Raw genomic sequence first — 21305 nt, 5'->3', positions numbered from 1 at the left:
GGTGTGTGTGCGTGCGTGCGTGTGTGTGTGTGCGTGGTGTGCGTGCGTGTGTGTGTGTGTGTGTGTGTGTGTGTGTCTGTGTCTGTCTGTGTGTGTGTCGATGTGGCGATCTGATAAAACCCGAGGTAATCCTCTTACTGTAAAAGTGTGTGTGTGTGTGTGTGTTTGCAGAATAACGCTGGTCCTGGCCTGCCCCATGGATCTGAAGAACTTTCCAATGGACGTCCAGACCTGCATCATGCAGCTGGAGAGCTGTGAGTAATTACACACACACACACACACAGACACACACATCATTCGATCAGTAACAGCAGCTGGCAGAGTGAGAGATATGGTATAGATTTTTCTTGTGGTCTTATTGTTGAGCAGACGTGAGAGGAATCCCAGCAGCGAGTGTGAAGTACATCTGCAGAGAGTCAGTGATCGTAAATCAAAGACAGAACAATGCAGTCGTCTCTGAGTTTGTGAAACAGACACCAAAACATCATAAAGTCGCTTTTTACCGCTGTTTATAAATAACACATTTACTAGTTAAGCCACCAGTTAGTTGCATAAAGTAATTCTCTGTATATATTACTGATATTTACACTCCCCAGACACTTTAAGGCACACCTGTTTTATATATCCGTTGTTTATAAATAATCAACATTATAACATAGATCATAATTATTGATACCACCAGTTGAACTGTTTTAAGGCATAAAGTAATTCACTCGCTGTATTTGATGGATTTTTCTCCACGATGTATTTATTATACACATCCGCCAGACACTTTATTAGGGCGCCACACCTGTTAATAGTGAAACTGGTCATCATCTAATATTATTAGATCCAGCTCACAATCACTACAGGCAGGCAGCTGCGCGCAGCGTGAGACGATGCTTGACTGACTTCTATTGTGTATATCCGCGAAGTACATCAGATAGGACTCGAGAGAAAGAATGTGGCGATGGTGTTAGCGTTAGTGTTTATGAGTTGTCTTCGCTATCTTATCTTTTAAGGCTGCACGCGAAGACTCATTGGCCAACTCTGCAGTACGTGCAGAAGGAAAATGAACAGAACCAAGCAGCAAGCTCTGTGGATAAGGAGAAGATGACGATCTCGCTAAGGTCAGAGAGGGAATGGTAACGACTGCTCTTTAAGATAGGAAAGGGGCATGACAATAACTGCGCCAATAACCACTCAGCTTACAGACCACTAATAGTACTGTCGCACGATAACGCATCTCTCTTTGTGCTAAACCTTGGTAGCAGATGGGCTTCCAGCAGCGACGACCCACCAGTTGTCGCACTGCTGGCGCTCAGTAAGAACAGGACAAGATGCCAGGCGGGTCACTCGGACTAAACAGCTAGACTTCACGCAATGACTACAGGCACAACAGAAACTGCTTTGGTCATGATGCATACATTCGTTTTGCGCATGGTCTGGACAAAGTTATAGTGCAATGAGATCCATTTGGGTCCATAAGATGTCCATGGTTCAGGCTGCTGACTAGGTGTGGGCTGGTTGTTAATAACTCTCTAAGATACCTGGTATCCGTTTAAAACTCTGTCACTCAAAAGCCGGCTCCTAGAGTGACTGCTAATTTTGGTATCTTTTTTTCGCATATAGTCTGTTACATATCTCCTCTTATTGCAATTTGTTGATTACACATCTGGTCCGTCAGTATTCTTGCTCAGTGTCGTTGTTCTCGCTTTCCTTTCTTCGCCTTCTCCCTACATTTTATTTCTTCTTTCCATTGTTTTGCTTCTTTAATTGAAAATACAGAAGCCTTTAAAGTTTCCCAAACACTGAGCTCAGACTTTCTCCCTCACTACTTCAGTGGATTTTATTGCCAATACAGATTGTGATTGTTGTGCTGAACTGGCCTTTTAACCACTAAAACTGCAGGGTGTGACTTTGCACCCCTGCCAGATACAGAGAGGTCCAGTTCCTCCTCAGAGGATGAGAACTGACCTCTGCAGTGATGAAATAGCCTAACCTCCCGCTCATTGCTCCCTCCTCCAGTCGGCTACACCATGAACGACCTAATATTCGAATGGGACAAGAAGGGGGCCGTGCAGGTCGCCGAGTCGACTTAATACTAGTCGATATGGGTACGAGAGAGGTGTGAGACCGTGCAGGTCCGCCGACGGGGCTCTATGACACATACCAGTCAGTACTGCGAATCTGGAAAGAGAAGAGGAAGGAGCCTGCAGTACTCGTAGCAAGGACGCGGCAAGGTTTAGCAACCAGAACAGGTGAAAGGAGAATAAAGCATAAGAGTGGCAGTAAGTGCAAATGTTGCATCGGAACACAAAGACTTTTTTTTAACTGCTTGTTGTAAAGGAGTGAGAGAGAATAGTATACTTGAGGAAAGAATGGTACTGAGAAGCGCATGAGAAGAAGCCTAGCCGCGAGTACTTCAGATACTCGAGTTTTAGATGATGTGGGTATTTACTCTGCATATTCATCAAGATGGTGGTTGGAGTTAGCAGATAAACAGATGTGACGTGTGAGCAGCCTTGGCTTTATGCGGCCAGTTGCGTTCGCGCAAGTGTGTAAGGAGGTGGGGGTGAATGAACAACTGGTTAGTAAGACCAGTGATTATATTGCAGTCTGACTGTGATATTTTTGTTGCTAGGCGGTTTTGTTCGTCATAGCTTCAGAGCTTTTAAGTGCTGGAGCTACGTGTGCAGCCAGAAAGGACCGCATACATGCAGCATCTCTGTAGTGGCGTGAAGCCATCTTATCTTAATGACCTTATAGTACCCCATTAGAGCTCTTCACTCTCACACTGCAGGCTTACTTGTTGTTCCTAGAGTATTTAAAAGTAGAAGAGGAGGGAGAGCCTTCAGTTTTCAGGCCCTTGTTCTGTGGAACCAGCTTCCAGTTTGGATTAAGGAGACAGACACTATCTCTACTTTTAAGACTTTTCTTTTTGCTAAAGCATATACAGTAGTTAGGACTGGATCAGGTGACCCTGAATCCTCCCTTAGTTATGCTGCATAGGCGTAGGCTGCGGGGGGATTCTTCTGAGTTTTCTTCCTGTTAAAAGGGAGTTTTTCCTTTCCTCTGTCGCCAAAGTGCTTGCTAATAGGGGGTCATATGATTGTGGGGTTTTTCTCTGTATGCATTATTGTAAGGGAGTTTTTCCTTTCCTGTCGCGTCATAGGGGGTCATATGATTGTGGGGTTTTTCTCTGTATGCATTATTGTAGTGTCTGCCTTACAATACAAAGCGCTTTGAGGCGACTGTTGTTGTGATTTGGTGCTGTATAAATAAAATTGAATTGAACTCGTCTGAGCCACTCAGGTTCCCCGGACAGAATCAGCGATCCACTAATGCGATGGGACATCTTCATAGGCTGCATACCCATGATCCTTTGCTCTGCACAGCCAGAACAACCCAAACAAATACAGAATCTTTTTTCTTTCTCTTATCTAATTCAGGGTCGATGGCAGGGCTAACACAGAGAGAACTATTCATCAATATCAATGATTACTTAAACATTTCAGTTTCCATGAGAACAACGGGATAAAACCATCTCAGAGCTGGGCTGTGATGCTGATATTATAAGCAAACAGATCTTTTTATTCTCCTCCTGTTGCCTCAGAATCCATTTTCTGTTCATGCACTGATAGATTTTTTTTACATATTCAGGTGATCTTCTCGGTTCCAACTCAAAGCTTTTGGAAAAGCAAATAATTGTATTTAATCAGCAGGATTCTCCTCCTGTTGCCTCAGAATCCATTTTCTGTTCATGCACTGATAGATTTTTTTTACATATTCAGGTGATCTTCTCGGTTCCAACTCAAAGCTTTTGGAAAAGCAAATAATTGTATTTAATCAGCAGGAGGTTAACTGATCGCTATCCCAGCTTTCCTGAGACGTTACGCCAAACAGCTGCATTCTGATACTCTCTCTCCGTTGCTCGGTGAAATACCGAGCTTAGCTCAGCGGGAGCACCGCTAATGATTTCGGTTACCAGCTGCAGGTAAAATGTGCTTCTCTGAGCTACCTTAACATCAAACTGCTGTAATGCTGTGTGCATAGGAAATGTGATGAAGTTGACTTGGATATTTTCAGTTTTGAGGACCAAACCCGCCTCAAGCTTCAGGTTGAATTTTATGGTTTCTCACTCCTCCTCGCTACGCGTCAGCCTTCCTCGGTCTCTTTGTCTGGTTCCTCCTCCTTCTTTCTGTTTGTCTCTGGTTCAGGAAGGAGGGGGTGATATCTCACAATTTACTGAGAGAGATATTCTAAAATCATGTAAACAGGAGAAATGTGCAGAAATCTTGCATGAGTCAGAGACAGGTCTTCACTTTTATTTTATTCTGTGAAATATGGAAATAAGTGGACTGAAAGTTTGTTTTCCTTGTGCTCTGAAGCCCTCAGTGAAAGGACTACACTGTAGGCAGCAGAGCTAGTTTGAAATTGATCGAGAGGGGAGTTGGATTTATACAATATTGTTTATGGTTCTGGATTTTCATAACCAAGCAAAGAGACTGTTGAAATTAATAACAGACATTGAGATAGGTTGCAAGAAAAGTAATCTAATAGATGGAATCATATTTTTAATCCATCAAGGAAGCAGAATAAGAAGCCAAGGATAGAGACGTGTGAAGCAGCTAGAACACTCAGAAGGTGGGGAGAGTAGACGCCGATCTCCAAAAAGCATCATGTGCAAAAATATAAAGAGGGAAATACTAAATAGGAAAAGATAAACAGGAAGAGAACGTTGAATCGACACAACGCCGATCGTGCACGTGGACAAGACGTCAGGTAATGTTTTTTACAGCGCACATGAAAACATGAGGAGGTGACCCAAAGTGCTTTTCAGTCATCGAGCATCAAACAAAATAAACAGACACAGACAGTGACAGCACTGAGCAGGCAGCGAGAGAAACACGAAATCACGAAGCCAAAAAATCAAATACAACGAAATCCCGAAGAAGAGAAACCACAGAGGAGCTGCTGGAGACGATAGAGGACGGGGGCGGCTGCCGCGCTCCGTTTCTCCCTCCAGGTCCTCCAAGCGTGGCTGAAAACCATCTGTCCGGTCCACACAGCGAGCCCACGATCCTTACACTCCAGAAAAAACACCAAATATAAAAATATAAATCTGTATTATCTGCATGAGCCAGCAGCCTAAAATAGAAAAGCATACATAGCTATAATAATAATAATGATAACTTAGATTAAACAGAAACATTAGAGGTTGAAGAGTATGTGAGGTGTGAGGGGGCGCATTGATGGGGCATCGTGGAGCTGAGGGTGGAGGAATCACAATTCAGCGTTTGTATTTTGGGTCCAAATGATAAAGAAGAACGATCAGAATGACAAACAAATTCCTCCGTATAATAACTGAATAATCATTTACGTACCTTTACTTCTATGTCAGACAGTATATCAGAATCCAGCTGCCTTTACTGCTGTTCTCACCTTTGAAGACACTACAACAATCGGACAAGGGTCTGAGCTACGCGACAAATCTCGAATGGGCATCTCAAAATACATTACATATGACTCTTGAAAACCATGATAACAAGATGACAGGTCGCAATTTCTGTGTGTTGTGTGTGTGTGTGTGTGTGTGTGGTGTGTTTGTTGGAGATGTGTGTGTGTGGGCTGTGGTCAGATTGTAGTGATTGTGTTGTCGATAGCGAGGCTGATTAGTTTCTCAGTTCACGTAGGCAGGCTGATTAGTTTCCATTCAGAGGCATCACTCACACAGAGGTTGACATCTGCTGTCGACAGTCAGGAGATGAATGATCCTCCTCCAGACGAAAAGCCTTGACACAACTCTGCACACACCCACACACACACCCACACACACACACACACGCACTCTTCCTCATACACACACACAAAGACAATGAAGTGATGATAATCAACAGCTTTGGTACATGAATACATATCAGCTGTTTCCAGGATCTTTCCCAAATCACTGTAGATAAAAAAAAGTGGTTCAGCTGCAGTGTGGACATCAAATACTGATTGAATCATATTTCAGTAAACTGAAGTTAGAGTCTTTTTTAAAGTGAACTATTGATGAAAGACAGCAGAAAAAATTTACACCAGAATCAACATAACTTGCTGTTATAAACTGGCTGTGCTGGCAGGCAGAGAGTGGAGGATTCAGGAAACCGTGATGAACTTAAAAATGAGCATTTGTAGAGCAGGAAACCCAGAACAAGGAGGATCAGGGAAAACTCACACTCAGGAGGGACAACACACTGATCTCAGACAGCGAGGGCACAGGTGAGGTAAAGACAACACACAGAGAACAGCAGTCACCGAAATAAAACGGGAAGAGAGCCACGATACAGAGACAAGGCTAGAGGAACAGACTGAGAACACAGAGGAATGCAAGGACCTCCATAACGCCGTGCTTCTCAAATATTTCCTGTTACGCCCCCCTTAGGAAGAAGAAAACATTTCACGCCCCCCAACTCGCCCGCGACCATAAATAATATAATTTGTCTATAAAATAGTTAAAATAATATATATAGAGCTGGGTACAAGTCCAATACCTGGTTAGGCTTCGGTTAGTTTGGTTTAAAACACGCCCCTTAACAACAGTAACCCTGTTCTTCTACTGATGCTGTAAAGCAGGAAGGACACGGGCTGGGTCAATGAGCCAGGCCAGCACTAATTGACACCCCCGGGATGAGATGAAGCTGTGTGTCCACACATCTCAGGTTGTACTGAAAAAATAATATGAGGTGCTTGCTTGTGTGTTGCATTACTTAATTTATACAAAAACATTTAATGAAAAACAAGGAGCACGAACCTGGAGAGCTAATGAAAGTGAGACGATTGTACAGATGTGTAAAGTTAAAACATCAGTTTTAGACACCGGATGTACCGAGCCACTTTCAGCAGGAGACGAAGTGGAATATGGACAGCCTGACGGCGGGGATTCTTCATGTCGATGTCAATTAAGAACCAGGTGAAGGCTGAGAGAAGCCACTCTGCAGGCGTTAGGCTATTAACAGCTACCTCACGAAAGCGTACCACGAACGTATCGTTAGCCAGAAACAAAGTGCCCTGCAATGCAGCAGAAAGTGTAATTAGTATTTCAAACAGGGCTTTTTATGTGTGTGCTGGAGTGGACGGAGGGAGGGGGGGAGCTCCCTCGCTCCTGGAGTCACAATAGACTGCAGCTAATAAGGAACAATGACACCTTAATTCCCTCTTAATGCTTGATTGGGAAGACGCGACGCAACTCCTGGAGTCACAATAGACTGCAGCTAATAAATCTGAGGAACAATGACACCTTAATTCCCTCTTAATGCTTGATTGGGAAGACGCGACGCAAACACACGCCAACACACGCTCGTGGCAGCACGCACGCGAGCGCAGGCAGAGATTGTTACAGAGGAGATAGAGAGGAGGGAGGGCGGGGCAGAATGTTGTCCTTGAGCAATTCACGTGAAAATGCAGACGCGAGCTGCACAGGTGCAGAGAGGCTCCACACAGAGCTTTTTAGCTAATTGTTTTGGTAGTGCCACGTTCAGCCTTACTACTCGCCAACCACTGGGGGTGTGGCTAAAACGCTGGCTCACCTAAAGCGTCTTCATGGAGGCAGGAAATCTGTTCAGAATTTTTAAGGAAGCCCGAATAATTGTTGAAGTCTGCTGTTGGTCTCTGCTGTACTAACATGAAATGCCCCTCTGAGCCTCTCTCCAGTAAAATGGACTCAGGTGAATCTGAGTATGAGAAGTGCTGTTTCTCTGTGCTCTGGGTTTAATCTTTAGTCCTTAAAGCTTTCTTTGAGTCTTTGAATTAAATATTGATACTGACGATCCATTAACTGTGCGGACGATGTATGACGCTTTTAAATGCACTCAGAATTTCAAACTGTTTGAAATACAGTTTAAAAAAAATTAAACAGTGGAGGAATTAGTTATTAATCACCTCTGACTCTCTCCCACACCGTGTCTTGGTGTGTCTTCCTCCTCTCAACCCCGAGTACGTGTGCTTATTTAAATTTGTGATTGAAGAAAGAAATAAGTTACAGCAGATTAGCGATGCTACCCTCCTTAAAAAGAAACAAGTTTTTGGGTTCTAGGTCTTTGTAGTTTTATATTTGGGGTTATGTTGGGATTAGGGTTCTATGCTGTGGGTTATATTCCCACTATTTCTTTTGTGTTATGTGTTGTGTTTACTTCCTGATAAAGATGCTTGACATAAGTGTCTTATGGTGCTTTCAGTTGTCAGCTTCAGTTATTCCATATTTAAAAAATATTTAACAGTGACAATGAGACGGAGATACTGGGACAAACGAAAGTCTCCCAAAAGCTAAGACAAGGAAATGTAACGGAGTGTTTGTAGCGCTCGGCTTCACTCTGACTTTGTATATTTGAGAAGAGCTGAATTTGAGTTTTGGGGATCTGTACTTGAATAGTTAATGTTGCTGATCAGTTTAAATTTATTGAGTGATTTTGTTTAATTTTATTTTTCAGAATAAAAGTTGGTTCAAGTTGGTCAAAATGTTTTACAGTTTAAATAAGGATTTATTTTATTTGAGACAAATTAATGCACTTTAAAATGTAGTAGTAGTTTAGATAGTTGCAGTACTACTGCATGTACTATGTTTTAGGTTAATCTATATTTCTTTCTTTTTTTTTCTTTAAAAAAGGACATCTTTAAAAGATGGACTTATTTTATATATTATTTTAACTATTTTATAGACAAATTATATTATTTATGGTCGCGGGCGAGTTGGGGGGCGTGAAATGTTTTCTTCTTCCTAAGGGGGGCGTAACAGGAAATATTTGAGAAGCACGGCGTTATGGAGGTCCTTGCATTCCTCTGTGTTCTCAGTCTGTTCCTCTAGCCTTGTCTCTGTATCGTGGCTCTCTTCCCGTTTTATTTCGGTGACTGCTGTTCTCTGTGTGTTGTCTTTACCTCACCTGTGCCCTCGCTGTCTGAGATCAGTGTGTTGTCCCTCCTGAGTGTGAGTTTTCCCTGATCCTCCTTGTTCTGGGTTTCCTGCTCTACAAATGCTCATTTTTAAGTTCATCACGGTTTCCTGAATCCTCCACTCTCTGCCTGCCAGCACAGCCAGTTTATAACAGCAAGTTATGTTGATTCTGGTGTAAATTTTTTCTGCTGTCTTTCATCAATAGTTCACTTTAAAAAAGACTCTAACTTCAGTTTACTGAAATATGATTCAATCAGTATTTGATGTCCACACTGCAGCTGAACCACTTTTTTTTATCTACAGTGATTTGGGAAAGATCCTGGAAACAGCTGATATGTATTCATGTACCAAAGCTGTTGATTATCATCACTTCATTGTCTTTGTGTGTGTGTATGAGGAAGAGTGCGTGTGTGTGTGTGTGTGGGTGTGTGTGTGGGTGTGTGCAGAGTTGTGTGTCGTCTGGAGGAGGATCATTCATCTCCTGAGTGTCGACAGCAGATGTCAACCTCTGTGTGAGTGATGCCTCTGAATGGAAACTAAAATCAGCCTGCTACACACACACAGCACACACACACACACACACACACACACACACACACACACACACACACACACACACACACAGAAATGGACCTGTCACGTTTGTGTTTTTGTTGAATTATGTGTCCCTCAGATTGTGACTCACGGTCTTTGTGTTGCTTCGGTGAGAACAGCAGTAAAGGGCAGCTGGATTCTGATATACTGTCTGACATAGAAGTAAAGGTACGTAAATGATTATTCAGTTATTATACGGAGGAATTTGTTTGTCATTCTGATCGTTCTTCTTTATCATTTGGACCCAAAATACAAACGCTGAATTGTGATTCCTCCACCCTCAGCTCCACGATGCCCCATCAATGCGCCCCCTCACACCTCACATACTCTTCAACCTCTAATGTTTCTGTTTAATCTAAGTTATCATTATTATTATTATAGCTATGTATGCTTTTCTATTTTAGGCTGCTGGCTCATGCAGATAATACAGATTTATATTTTTATATTTGGTGTTTTTTCTGGAGTGTAAGGATCGTGGGCTCGCTGTGTGGACCGGACAGATGGTTTTCAGCCACGCTTGGAGGACCTGGAGGGAGAAACGGAGCGCGGCAGCCGCCCCCGTCCTCTATCGTCTCCAGCAGCTCCTCTGTGGTTTCTCTTCTTCGGGATTTCGTTGTATTTGATTTTTTGGCTTCGTGATTTCGTGTTTCTCTCGCTGCCTGCTCAGTGCTGTCACTGTCTGTGTCTGTTTATTTTGTTTGATGCTCGATGACTGAAAAGCACTTTGGGTCACCTCCTCATGTTTTCATGTGCGCTGTAAAAAACATTACCTGACGTCTTGTCCACGTGCACGATCGGCGTTGTGTCGATTCAACGTTCTCTTCCTGTTTATCTTTTCCTATTTAGTATTTCCCTCTTTATATTTTTGCACATGATGCTTTTTAATTTCACAGTTTTCTGGTTATGAAACCAGACAAAATATTTAAATCCAACCCCCCCGTCATTTCAAACTAGCTCTGCTGCCTACAGTGTTGTCCTTTCACTGAGGGCTTCATAGCACAAGGAAAACAAACTTTCAGTCCACTTAATTCCATATTTCACAGAATAAAATAAAAGTGAAGACCTGTCTCTGACTCATGCAAGATTTCTGCACATTTCTCCTGTTTACATGATTTTAGAATATCTCTCTCAGTAAATTGTGAGATATCACCCCCTCCTTCCTGAACCAGAGACAAACAGAAAGAAGGAGGAGGAACCAGACAAAGAGACCGAGGAAGGCTGACGCGTAGCGAGGAGGAGTGAGAAACCATAAAATTCAACCTGAAGCTTGAGGCGGGTTTGGTCCTCAAAACTGAAAATATCCAAGTCAACTTCATCACATTTCCTATGCACACAGCATTACAGCAGTTTGATGTTAAGGTAGCTCAGAGAAGCACATTTTACCTGCAGCTGGTAACCGAAATCATTAGCGGTGCTCCCGCTGAGCTAAGCTCGGTATTTCACCGAGCAACGGAGAGAGAGTATCAGAATGCAGCTGTTTGGCGTAACGTCTCAGGAAAGCTGGGATAGCGATCAGTTAACCTCCTGCTGATTAAATACAATTATTTGCTTTTCCAAAAGCTTTGAGTTGGAACCGAGAAGATCACCTGAATATGTAAAAAAAATCTATCAGTGCATGAACAGAAAATGGATTCTGAGGCAACAGGAGGAGAATAAAAAGATCTGTTTGCTTATAATATCAGCATCACAGCCCAGCTCTGAGATGGTTTTATCCCGTTGTTCTCATGGAAACTGAAATGTTTAAGTAATCATTGATATTGATGAATAGTTCTCTCTGTGTTAGCCCTGCCATCGACCCTGAATTAGATAAGAGAAAGAAAAAAGATTCTGTATTTGTTTGGGTTGTTCTGGCTGTGCAGAGCAAAGGATCATGGGTATGCAGCCTATGAAGATGTCCCATCGCATTAGTGGATCGCTGATTCTGTCCGGGGAACCTGAGTGGCTCAGACGAGTTCAATTCAATTTTATTTATACAGCACCAAATCACAACAACAGTCGCCTCAAAGCGCTTTGTATTGTAAGGCAGACACTACAATAATGCATACAGAGAAAAACCCCACAATCATATGACCCCCTATTAGCAAGCACTTTGGCGACAGTGGGAAGGAAAAACTCCCTTTTAACAGGAAGGAAACAACTCAGAGAATCCCCCGCAGCCTACGTCTATTGCAGCATAACTAAGCGGAGGATTCAGGGTCACCTGGTCCAGCCCTAACTATATGCTTTAGCAAAAAGGACATTTTAAAAGTCTTAAAAGTAGAGATAGTGTCTGTCTCCTGAATCCAAACTGGAAGCTGGTTCCACAGAAGAGGGGCCTGAAAACTGAAAGGCTCTGCCTCCCATTCTACTTTTAAATACTCTAGGAACAACAAGTAGGCCTGCAGTAGGAGAGTGAAGATGCTCTAATAGGGTGTATTACTACAGGTCATTAAGATAAGATGGCTTCACGCCACTACAGAGATGCTGCATGTATGCGGTCCTTTCTGGCTGCACCGTAGCTCCGCTAACGAACAAACCGCAGCACAAACGAGCATATTCCTGGCTACTCCATGTGTTTCTCACTCCACCTGTAACATGAAGAACTGCGCATAAAGCCAAGCCACATCATTTTTATGAACCCAACCAAGGAATGAATATGAGAGAAAACAGCATCTAAAAGTGAAGATGAAGACTAGGGGCAGGTCTCCAGGTTCAGACCTCTTTATACTAACCTTCCTCCTACAACAAGCAGTAAAAAAGTTTGGTGAACATCATTCTGCATCAGTTTCTCTCACCTGTGTTGTAGTGCTTGGTGCAGTAGCGCAGGTCCTTCTCTTCTTTCAGAATGAACTGAGGTAGTGTCAGCCCGTCGGCGACCTGCACGGCCCCCTTCTTGTCCCATTCGAATATTAGGTCGTTCATGGTGTAGCCGACTGGAGGAGGGAGCAATGAGCGGGAGGTTAGGCTATTTCATCACTGCAGAGGTCAGTTCTCATCCTCTGAGGAGGAACTGGACCTCTCTGTATCTGGCAGGGGTGCAAAGTCACACCCTGCAGTTTTAGTGGTTAAAAGGCCAGTTCAGCACAACAATCACAATCTGTATTGGCAATAAAATCCACTGAAGTAGTGAGGGAGAAAGTCTGAGCTCAGTGTTTGGGAAACTTTAAAGGCTTCTGTATTTTCAATTAAAGAAGCAAAAGAATGGAAAGAAGAAATAAAATAGGACGTTGTGTGTGTGCGTGTGTGTGTGTGTGTGCGTGTGTGTGTTTGCAGAATAACGCTGGTCCTGGCCTGCCCCATGGATCTGAAGAACTTTCCAATGGACGTCCAGACCTGCATCATGCAGCTGGAGAGCTGTGAGTAATTACACACACACACACACACAGACACACACATCATTTGATCAGTAACAGCAGCTGGCAGAGTGAGAGATATGGTATAGATTTTTCTTGTGGTCTTATTGTTGAGCAGACGTGAGAGGAATCCCAGCAGCGAGTGTGAAGTACATCTGCAGAGGGTCAGTGATCGTAAATCAAAGACAGAACAATGCAGTCGTCTCTGAGTTTGTGAAACAGACACCAAAACATCATAAAGTCGCTTTTTACCGCTGTTTATAAATAACACATTTACTAGTTAAGCCACCAGTTAGTTTTAAGGCATAAAGTAATTCTCTGTATATATTACTGATATTTACACTCCCCAGACACTTTATTAGGCACACCTGTTCATTAATGTTCATTAATATAATCAGCCAATCACACGGCAGCAGCTCAGCGGTGAAGACGAGCTGCTGAAATTCAGACCGAGCATCAGAATGATGAAGAAAGAATGTGGCATGGTTGTTGGTCTGAGTGTTTCACACACTGATCTCCAACCATCTCTGAGCTCAGAGGAAATAACCAGCCAGCAGCAGCTCTGTGGGAGGAAATGACTCGCTAAGGTCAGAGGAGGATGGACAGACTGCTTAGATAGGAAGGCAGCAATAACTCCAATAACCACTCGCTACAACCAAAGTCTGCAGAAAAGCATCTCTGAACCTTGAAGCAGATGGGCTCCAGCAGCAGACGACCACACCAGTGTCACTGCTGTCAGTAAGAAGAGGACACTGAGTCTATGGCTAACACAGACTCTCAAACCCGGACAACAGAAACTAGAGAAATGTTTCCTGGTCTGACAAGTTTAAAGCATGGATCCATCCTGCCTGTGTCCATGTTCAGGCTGCTACTGGTGTGACTCTCAGTACCATCGTTTAAACTCCACAGCCTCCCAGAGTGCTGCTTTGGTCTTTTTTGCTTGATTTTCTTCCTTTTTGTGTTCCCTCTGTCCTCTTTCCTTTCTTCGCCTTCTCTTCCTTACGTCCTATTTTATTTCTTCTTTCCATTCTTTTGCTTCTTTAATTGAAAATACAGAAGCCTTTAAAGTTTCCCAAACACTGAGCTCAGACTTTCTCCCTCACTACTTCAGTGGATTTTATTGCCAATACAGATTGTGATTGTTGTGCTGAACTGGCCTTTTAACCACTAAAACTGCAGGGTGTGACTTTGCACCCCTGCCAGATACAGAGAGGTCCAGTTCCTCCTCAGAGGATGAGAACTGACCTCTGCAGTGATGAAATAGCCTAACCTCCCGCTCATTGCTCCCTCCTCCAGTCGGCTACACCATGAACGACCTAATATTCGAATGGGACAAGAAGGGGGCCGTGCAGGTCGCCGACGGGCTGACACTACCTCAGTTCATTCTGAAAGAAGAGAAGGACCTGCGCTACTGCACCAAGCACTACAACACAGGTGAGAGAAACTGATGCAGAATGATGTTCACCAAACTTTTTTACTGCTTGTTGTAGGAGGAAGGTTAGTATAAAGAGGTCTGAACCTGGAGACCTGCCCCTAGTCTTCATCTTCACTTTTAGATGCTGTTTTCTCTCATATTCATTCCTTGGTTGGGTTCATAAAAATGATGTGGCTTGGCTTTATGCGCAGTTCTTCATGTTACAGGTGGAGTGAGAAACACATGGAGTAGCCAGGAATATGCTCGTTTGTGCTGCGGTTTGTTCGTTAGCGGAGCTACGGTGCAGCCAGAAAGGACCGCATACATGCAGCATCTCTGTAGTGGCGTGAAGCCATCTTATCTTAATGACCTTATAGTACCCCATTAGAGCTCTTCACTCTCACACTGCAGGCTTACTTGTTGTTCCTAGAGTATTTAAAAGTAGAAGAGGAGGGAGAGCCTTCAGTTTTCAGGCCCTTGTTCTGTGGAACCAGCTTCCAGTTTGGATTAAGGAGACAGACACTATCTCTACTTTTAAGACTTTTCTTTTTGCTAAAGCATATACAGTAGTTAGGACTGGATCAGGTGACCCTGAATCCTCCCTTAGTTATGCTGCATAGGCGTAGGCTGCGGGGGGATTCTTCTGAGTTTTCTTCCTGTTAAAAGGGAGTTTTTCCTTTCCTCTGTCGCCAAAGTGCTTGCTAATAGGGGGTCATATGATTGTGGGGTTTTTCTCTGTATGCATTATTGTAGGGTCTGCCTTACAATACAAAGCGCTTTGAGGCGACTGTTGTTGTGATTTGGTGCTGTATAAATAAAATTGAATTGAACTCGTCTGAGCCACTCAGGTTCCCCGGACAGAATCAGCGATCCACTAATGCGATGGGACATCTTCATAGGCTGCATACCCATGATCCTTTGCTCTGCACAGCCAGAACAACCCAAACAAATACAGAATCTTTTTTCTTTCTCTTATCTAATTCAGGGTCGATGGCAGGGCTAACACAGAGAGAACTATTCATCAATATCAATGATTACTTAAACATTTCAGTTTCCATGAGAACAACGGGATAAAACCATCTCAGAGCTGGGCTGTGATGCTGATATTATAAGCAAACAGATCTTTTTATTCTCCTCCTGTTGCCTCAGAATCCATTTTCTGTTCATGCACTGATAGATTTTTTTTACATATTCAGGTGATCTTCTCGGTTCCAACTCAAAGCTTTTGGAAAAGCAAATAATTGTATTTAATCAGCAGGAGGTTAACTGATCGCTATCCCAGCTTTCCTGAGACGTTACGCCAAACAGCTGCATTCTGATACTCTCTCTCCGTTGCTCGGTGAAATACCGAGCTTAGCTCAGCGGGAGCACCGCTAATGATTTCGGTTACCAGCTGCAGGTAAAATGTGCTTCTCTGAGCTACCTTAACATCAAACTGCTGTAATGCTGTGTGCATAGGAAATGTGATGAAGTTGACTTGGATATTTTCAGTTTTGAGGACCAAACCCGCCTCAAGCTTCAGGTTGAATTTTATGGTTTCTCACTCCTCCTCGCTACGCGTCAGCCTTCCTCGGTCTCTTTGTCTGGTTCCTCCTCCTTCTTTCTGTTTGTCTCTGGTTCAGGAAGGAGGGGGTGATATCTCACAATTTACTGAGAGAGATATTCTAAAATCATGTAAACAGGAGAAATGTGCAGAAATCTTGCATGAGTCAGAGACAGGTCTTCACTTTTATTTTATTCTGTGAAATATGGAAATAAGTGGACTGAAAGTTTGTTTTCCTTGTGCTATGAAGCCCTCAGTGAAAGGACAACACTGTAGGCAGCAGAGCTAGTTTGAAATGACGGGGGGGTTGGATTTAAATATTTTGTCTGGTTTCATAACCAGAAAACTGTGAAATTAAAAAGCATCATGTGCAAAAATATAAAGAGGGAAATACTAAATAGGAAAAGATAAACAGGAAGAGAACGTTGAATCGACACAACGCCGATCGTGCACGTGGACAAGACGTCAGGTAATGTTTTTTACAGCGCACATGAAAACATGAGGAGGTGACCCAAAGTGCTTTTCAGTCATCGAGCATCAAACAAAATAAACAGACACAGACAGTGACAGCACTGAGCAGGCAGCGAGAGAAACACGAAATCACGAAGCCAAAAAATCAAATACAACGAAATCCCGAAGAAGAGAAACCACAGAGGAGCTGCTGGAGACGATAGAGGACGGGGGCGGCTGCCGCGCTCCGTTTCTCCCTCCAGGTCCTCCAAGCGTGGCTGAAAACCATCTGTCCGGTCCACACAGCGAGCCCACGATCCTTACACTCCAGAAAAAACACCAAATATAAAAATATAAATCTGTATTATCTGCATGAGCCAGCAGCCTAAAATAGAAAAGCATACATAGCTATAATAATAATAATGATAACTTAGATTAAACAGAAACATTAGAGGTTGAAGAGTATGTGAGGTGTGAGGGGGCGCATTGATGGGGCATCGTGGAGCTGAGGGTGGAGGAATCACAATTCAGCGTTTGTATTTTGGGTCCAAATGATAAAGAAGAACGATCAGAATGACAAACAAATTCCTCCGTATAATAACTGAATAATCATTTACGTACCTTTACTTCTATGTCAGACAGTATATCAGAATCCAGCTGCCCTTTACTGCTGTTCTCACCGAAGCAACACAAAGACCGTGAGTCACAATCTGAGGGACACATAATTCAACAAAAACACAAACGTGACAGGTCCATTTCTGTGTGTGTGTGTGTGTGTGTGTGTGTGTGTGTGTGTGTGTGTGTGTGTGTGTGTGTGTGTGTGTGTAGCAGGCTGATTAGTTTCCATTCAGAGGCATCACTCACACAGAGGTTGACATCTGCTGTCGACACTCAGGAGATGAATGATCCTCCTCCAGACGAAAAGCCTTGACACAACTCTGCACACACCCACACACACACCCACACACACACACACACGCACGCACTCTTCCTCATACACACACACACAAAGACAATGAAGTGATGATAATCCACAGCTTTGGTACATGAATACATATCAGCTGTTTCCAGGATCTTTCCCGAATCACTGTAGATAAAAAAAAGTGGTTCAGCTGCAGTGTGGACATCAAATACTGATTGAATCATATTTCAGTAAACTGAAGTTAGAGTCTTTTTTAAAGTGAACTATTGATGAAAGACAGCAGAAAAAATTTACACCAGAATCAACATAACTTGCTGTTATAAACTGGCTGTGCTGGCAGGCAGAGAGTGGAGGATTCAGGAAACCGTGATGAACTTAAAAATGAGCATTTGTAGAGCAGGAAACCCAGAACAAGGAGGATCAGGGAAAACTCACACTCAGGAGGGACAACACACTGATCTCAGACAGCGAGGGCACAGGTGAGGTAAAGACAACACACAGAGAACAGCAGTCACCGAAATAAAACAGGAAGAGAGCCACGATACAGAGACAAGGCTAGAGGAACAGACTGAGAACACAGAGGAATGCAAGGACCTCCATAACGCCGTGCTTCTCAAATATTTCCTGTTACGCCCCCCTTAGGAAGAAGAAAACATTTCACGCCCCCCAACTCGCCCCGCGACCATAAATAATATAATTTGTCTATAAAATTGTTAAAATAATATATAAAATAAGTCCATCTTTTAAAGATGTCCTTTTTTAAAGAAAAAAAAAGAAAGAAATATAGATTAACCTAAAACATAGTACATGCAGTAGTACTGCAACTCTCTAAACTACTACTACATTTTAAAGTGCATTCATTTGTCTCAAATAAAATAAATCCTTATTTAAAGTGTAAAACATTTTGACCAACTTGAACCAACTTTTATTCTGAAAAATAAAATTAAACAAAATCAATCAATAAATTTAAACTGATCAGCAACATTAACTATTCAAGTACAGATCCCCAAAACTCAAATTCAGCTCTTCTCAAATATACAAAGTCAGAGTGAAGCCGAGCGCTACAAACACTCCGTTACATTTCCTTGTCTTAGCTTTTGGGAGACTTTCGTTTGTCCCAGTATCTCCGTCTCATTGTCACTGTTAAATATTTTTTAAATATGGAATAACTGAAGCTGACAACTGAAAGCACCATAAGACACTTATGTCAAGCATCTTTATCAGGAAGTAAACACAACACATAACACAAAAGAAATAGTGGGAATATAACCCACAGCATAGAACCCTAATCCCAACATAACCCCAAATATAAAACTACAAAGACCTAGAACCCAAAAACTTGTTTCTTTTTAAGGAGGGTAGCATCGCTAATCTGCTGTAACTTATTTCTTTCTTCAATCACAAATTTAAATAAGCACACGTACTCGGGGTTGAGAGGAGGAAGACACACCAAGACACGGTGTGGGAGAGAGTCAGAGGTGATTAATAACTAATTCCTCCACTGTTTAATTTTTTTTAAACTGTATTTCAAACAGTTTGAAATTCTGAGTGCATTTAAAAGCGTCATACATCGTCCGCACAGTTAATGGATCGTCAGTATCAATATTTAATTCAAAGACTCAAAGAAAGCTTTAAGGACTAAAGATTAAACCCAGAGCACAGAGAAACAGCACTTCTCATACTCAGATTCACCTGAGTCCATTTTACTGGAGAGAGGCTCAGAGGGGCATTTCATGTTAGTACAGCAGAGACCAACAGCAGACTTCAACAATTATTCGGGCTTCCTTAAAAATTCTGAACAGATTTCCTGCCTCCATGAAGACGCTTTAGGTGAGCCAGCGTTTTAGCCACACCCCCAGTGGTTGGCGAGTAGTAAGGCTGAACGTGGCACTACCAAAACAATTAGCTAAAAAGCTCTGTGTGGAGCCTCTCTGCACCTGTGCAGCTCGCGTCTGCATTTTCACGTGAATTGCTCAAGGACAACATTCTGCCCCGCCCTCCCTCCTCTCTATCTCCTCTGTAACAATCTCTGCCTGCGCTCGCGTGCGTGCTGCCACGAGCGTGTGTTGGCGTGTGTTTGCGTCGCGTCTTCCCAATCAAGCATTAAGAGGGAATTAAGGTGTCATTGTTCCTCAGATTTATTAGCTGCAGTCTATTGTGACTCCAGGAGCGAGGGAGCTCCCCCCCTCCCTCCGTCCACTCCAGCACACACATAAAAAGCCCTGTTTGAAATACTAATTACACTTTCTGCTGCATTGCAGGGCACTTTGTTTCTGGCTAACGATACGTTCGTGGTACGCTTTCGTGAGGTAGCTGTTAATAGCCTAACGCCTGCAGAGTGGCTTCTCTCAGCCTTCACCTGGTTCTTAATTGACATCGACATGAAGAATCCCCGCCGTCAGGCTGTCCATATTCCACTTCGTCTCCTGCTGAAAGTGGCTCGGTACATCCGGTGTCTAAAACTGATGTTTTAACTTTACACATCTGTACAATCGTCTCACTTTCATTAGCTCTCCAGGTTCGTGCTCCTTGTTTTTCATTAAATGTTGTTTTTGTATAAATTAAGTAATGCAACACACAAGCAAGCACCTCATATTATTTTTTCAGTACAACCTGAGATGTGTGGACACACAGCTTCATCTCATCCCGGGGGTGTCAATTAGTGCTGGCCTGGCTCATTGACCCAGCCCGTGTCCTTCCTGCTTTACAGCATCAGTAGAAGAACAGGGTTACTGTTGTTAAGGGGCGTGTTTTAAACCAAACTAACCGAAGCCTAACCAGGTATTTATAGTGCCTGAACCAACGAGCGAAGGAACAAGAACAAGAGCGAGTCAGCCCAACAAAGCAGCAGGCTGAAAGACTCGAGCTCGTTACTTTAACCCTTCCTACCTGTGAGACCTTTGTCCCCACCGGCAGCGGCTGTCATTAAAACACAAGCTGAGCAGGTTTCAGTGTGTGGAACAACGTCCTGGTTATGCGCCTCAAAATCTGTACAGTTCAAATCAATGTTTGAAGATGTGTTCCTGGCTCATAGTTTAAAGATTGTTTGTAAGACGGACTGTAAGACACATCAAGGTCACATCAAATGTGAAAATCGGTAAAGCTTCACATTTACAACTGGGTGAAGTAAAAGGTGTGCTGGAGGTCTGGGCTCTCTCCATGGAGCTTAAGACTTGAACTGTAACTGGATGTTGATTATTAGCAGTGCTTGGGTCGATACTGAAGAAGAGTCACGTTTTACGTTGCTTGTTTTATACTACTGTAACACGTTTTAGCAACTGAGCTGTCTGCTTTTACTCGTCACTCTTTCCTCTATAAACAGGAAGTCTCAGTGTTTGTGTGGCTTTTATGAGAGGTGGGTAGTATATAATTACATTTACTCAGTTACATTTACTTACAGTACAATTTTTGGCTACTCTCCCCACCTCTGGTTTTTGTGCATGTCTGTCTTGAAAAAGAGATCTCCATCTCAGTGAGATGACCTGTTTCAATACAGGATTTAATGATAACAGTAATGATAATAATAATATTAATAACTTGCCACAAAGTTGAGAGTGGTTAGTTTGACTCTTTACGTCTTCCCTCGCGCGTCTTCCCTTGCAGCTTCAGCTGTGGCTGAATGAATCTGGCTGTTTATCATAGCAAACATTCCTAAAACTAAAACTCTGAACGAGGACTTGACAGAATCTTCTCCTTTAGCATAGCTGTCTTCACCGTTAAATTGCCTTCACTGTTCAGGAACCATGCATTTTCACTTTTGATATTTCCACATTTGCAGTTTATAGAGGCAGACAGGAGACAGCGAAGCAGGTAGAGCGCAGTTAAGGAAATGCGAGCCAATCAGAATGAGTTCTGAGCAGGTGTTTAAAACAGGTTACAGGTTGGTTTTGTGATCAATACGAGTTTTGAAATATTTAAAGAGCGGGCGTGCTGGTTCTTCTTTGTTGGTGTGTCTCTGATTCTCAGTCAGGCCGAGAAGACGGAGTGTGACATAGTACAGAAACATGTAAACCTACATACATGCCACCTCTGTTGCAGGGGATGAGTGAATTTACAGATTTAAACACACACACATGAATGGTGTGAGTTCATGTACAGTGTTAAGTACAGCAGAGACACACACATCTTCCACACAGTGA

At 43.0% G+C, this 21305-nt stretch overlaps 1 protein-coding gene and 2 long non-coding RNA genes across 4 annotated transcripts in view; 2 read left to right on the top strand and 1 right to left on the bottom strand.

Moving 5' to 3' along the window:
- glra1 (glycine receptor, alpha 1) overlaps window positions 1-21305 on the top strand; it is a 152606-nt gene that overhangs the window by 84709 nt on the left and 46592 nt on the right. Inside the window, exons 5-6 of the mRNA XM_042228878.1 lie at window positions 172-254; window positions 14134-14271. Of these exons, the coding sequence (XP_042084812.1) occupies window positions 172-254; window positions 14134-14271 (221 nt within the window). The remainder of the gene's footprint in view (window positions 1-171; window positions 255-14133; window positions 14272-21305) is intronic.
- On the top strand, window positions 6555-10523 carry LOC121815907. Of its 2 annotated transcripts, none has more exons than XR_006055468.1 (3): window positions 6555-6683; window positions 9585-9673; window positions 9970-10523. It is a non-coding gene; the product is annotated as an uncharacterized LOC121815907 (long non-coding RNA). The 2 variants fall into 2 exon arrangements; XR_006055467.1 differs by lacking the exon at window positions 6555-6683 and adding an exon at window positions 9373-9423.
- LOC102291696 lies at window positions 15393-19973 on the bottom strand. Its single transcript, XR_317137.3, has 4 exons — window positions 19526-19973; window positions 17109-17231; window positions 16866-16954; window positions 15393-16569 (listed from the first exon to the last, which is right to left on the bottom strand). It is a non-coding gene; the product is annotated as an uncharacterized LOC102291696 (long non-coding RNA).

The sequence above is a fragment of the Haplochromis burtoni genome, unplaced genomic scaffold (assembly GCF_018398535.1).
Source record: "Haplochromis burtoni strain Fernald_Lab_line unplaced genomic scaffold, NCSU_Asbu1 Contig_361, whole genome shotgun sequence".
NCBI lineage: Eukaryota > Metazoa > Chordata > Actinopteri > Cichliformes > Cichlidae > Haplochromis > Haplochromis burtoni.
Note: the sequence above shows the minus strand (reverse complement) of the source record. Positions and strands in the feature narration are given on the sequence as shown.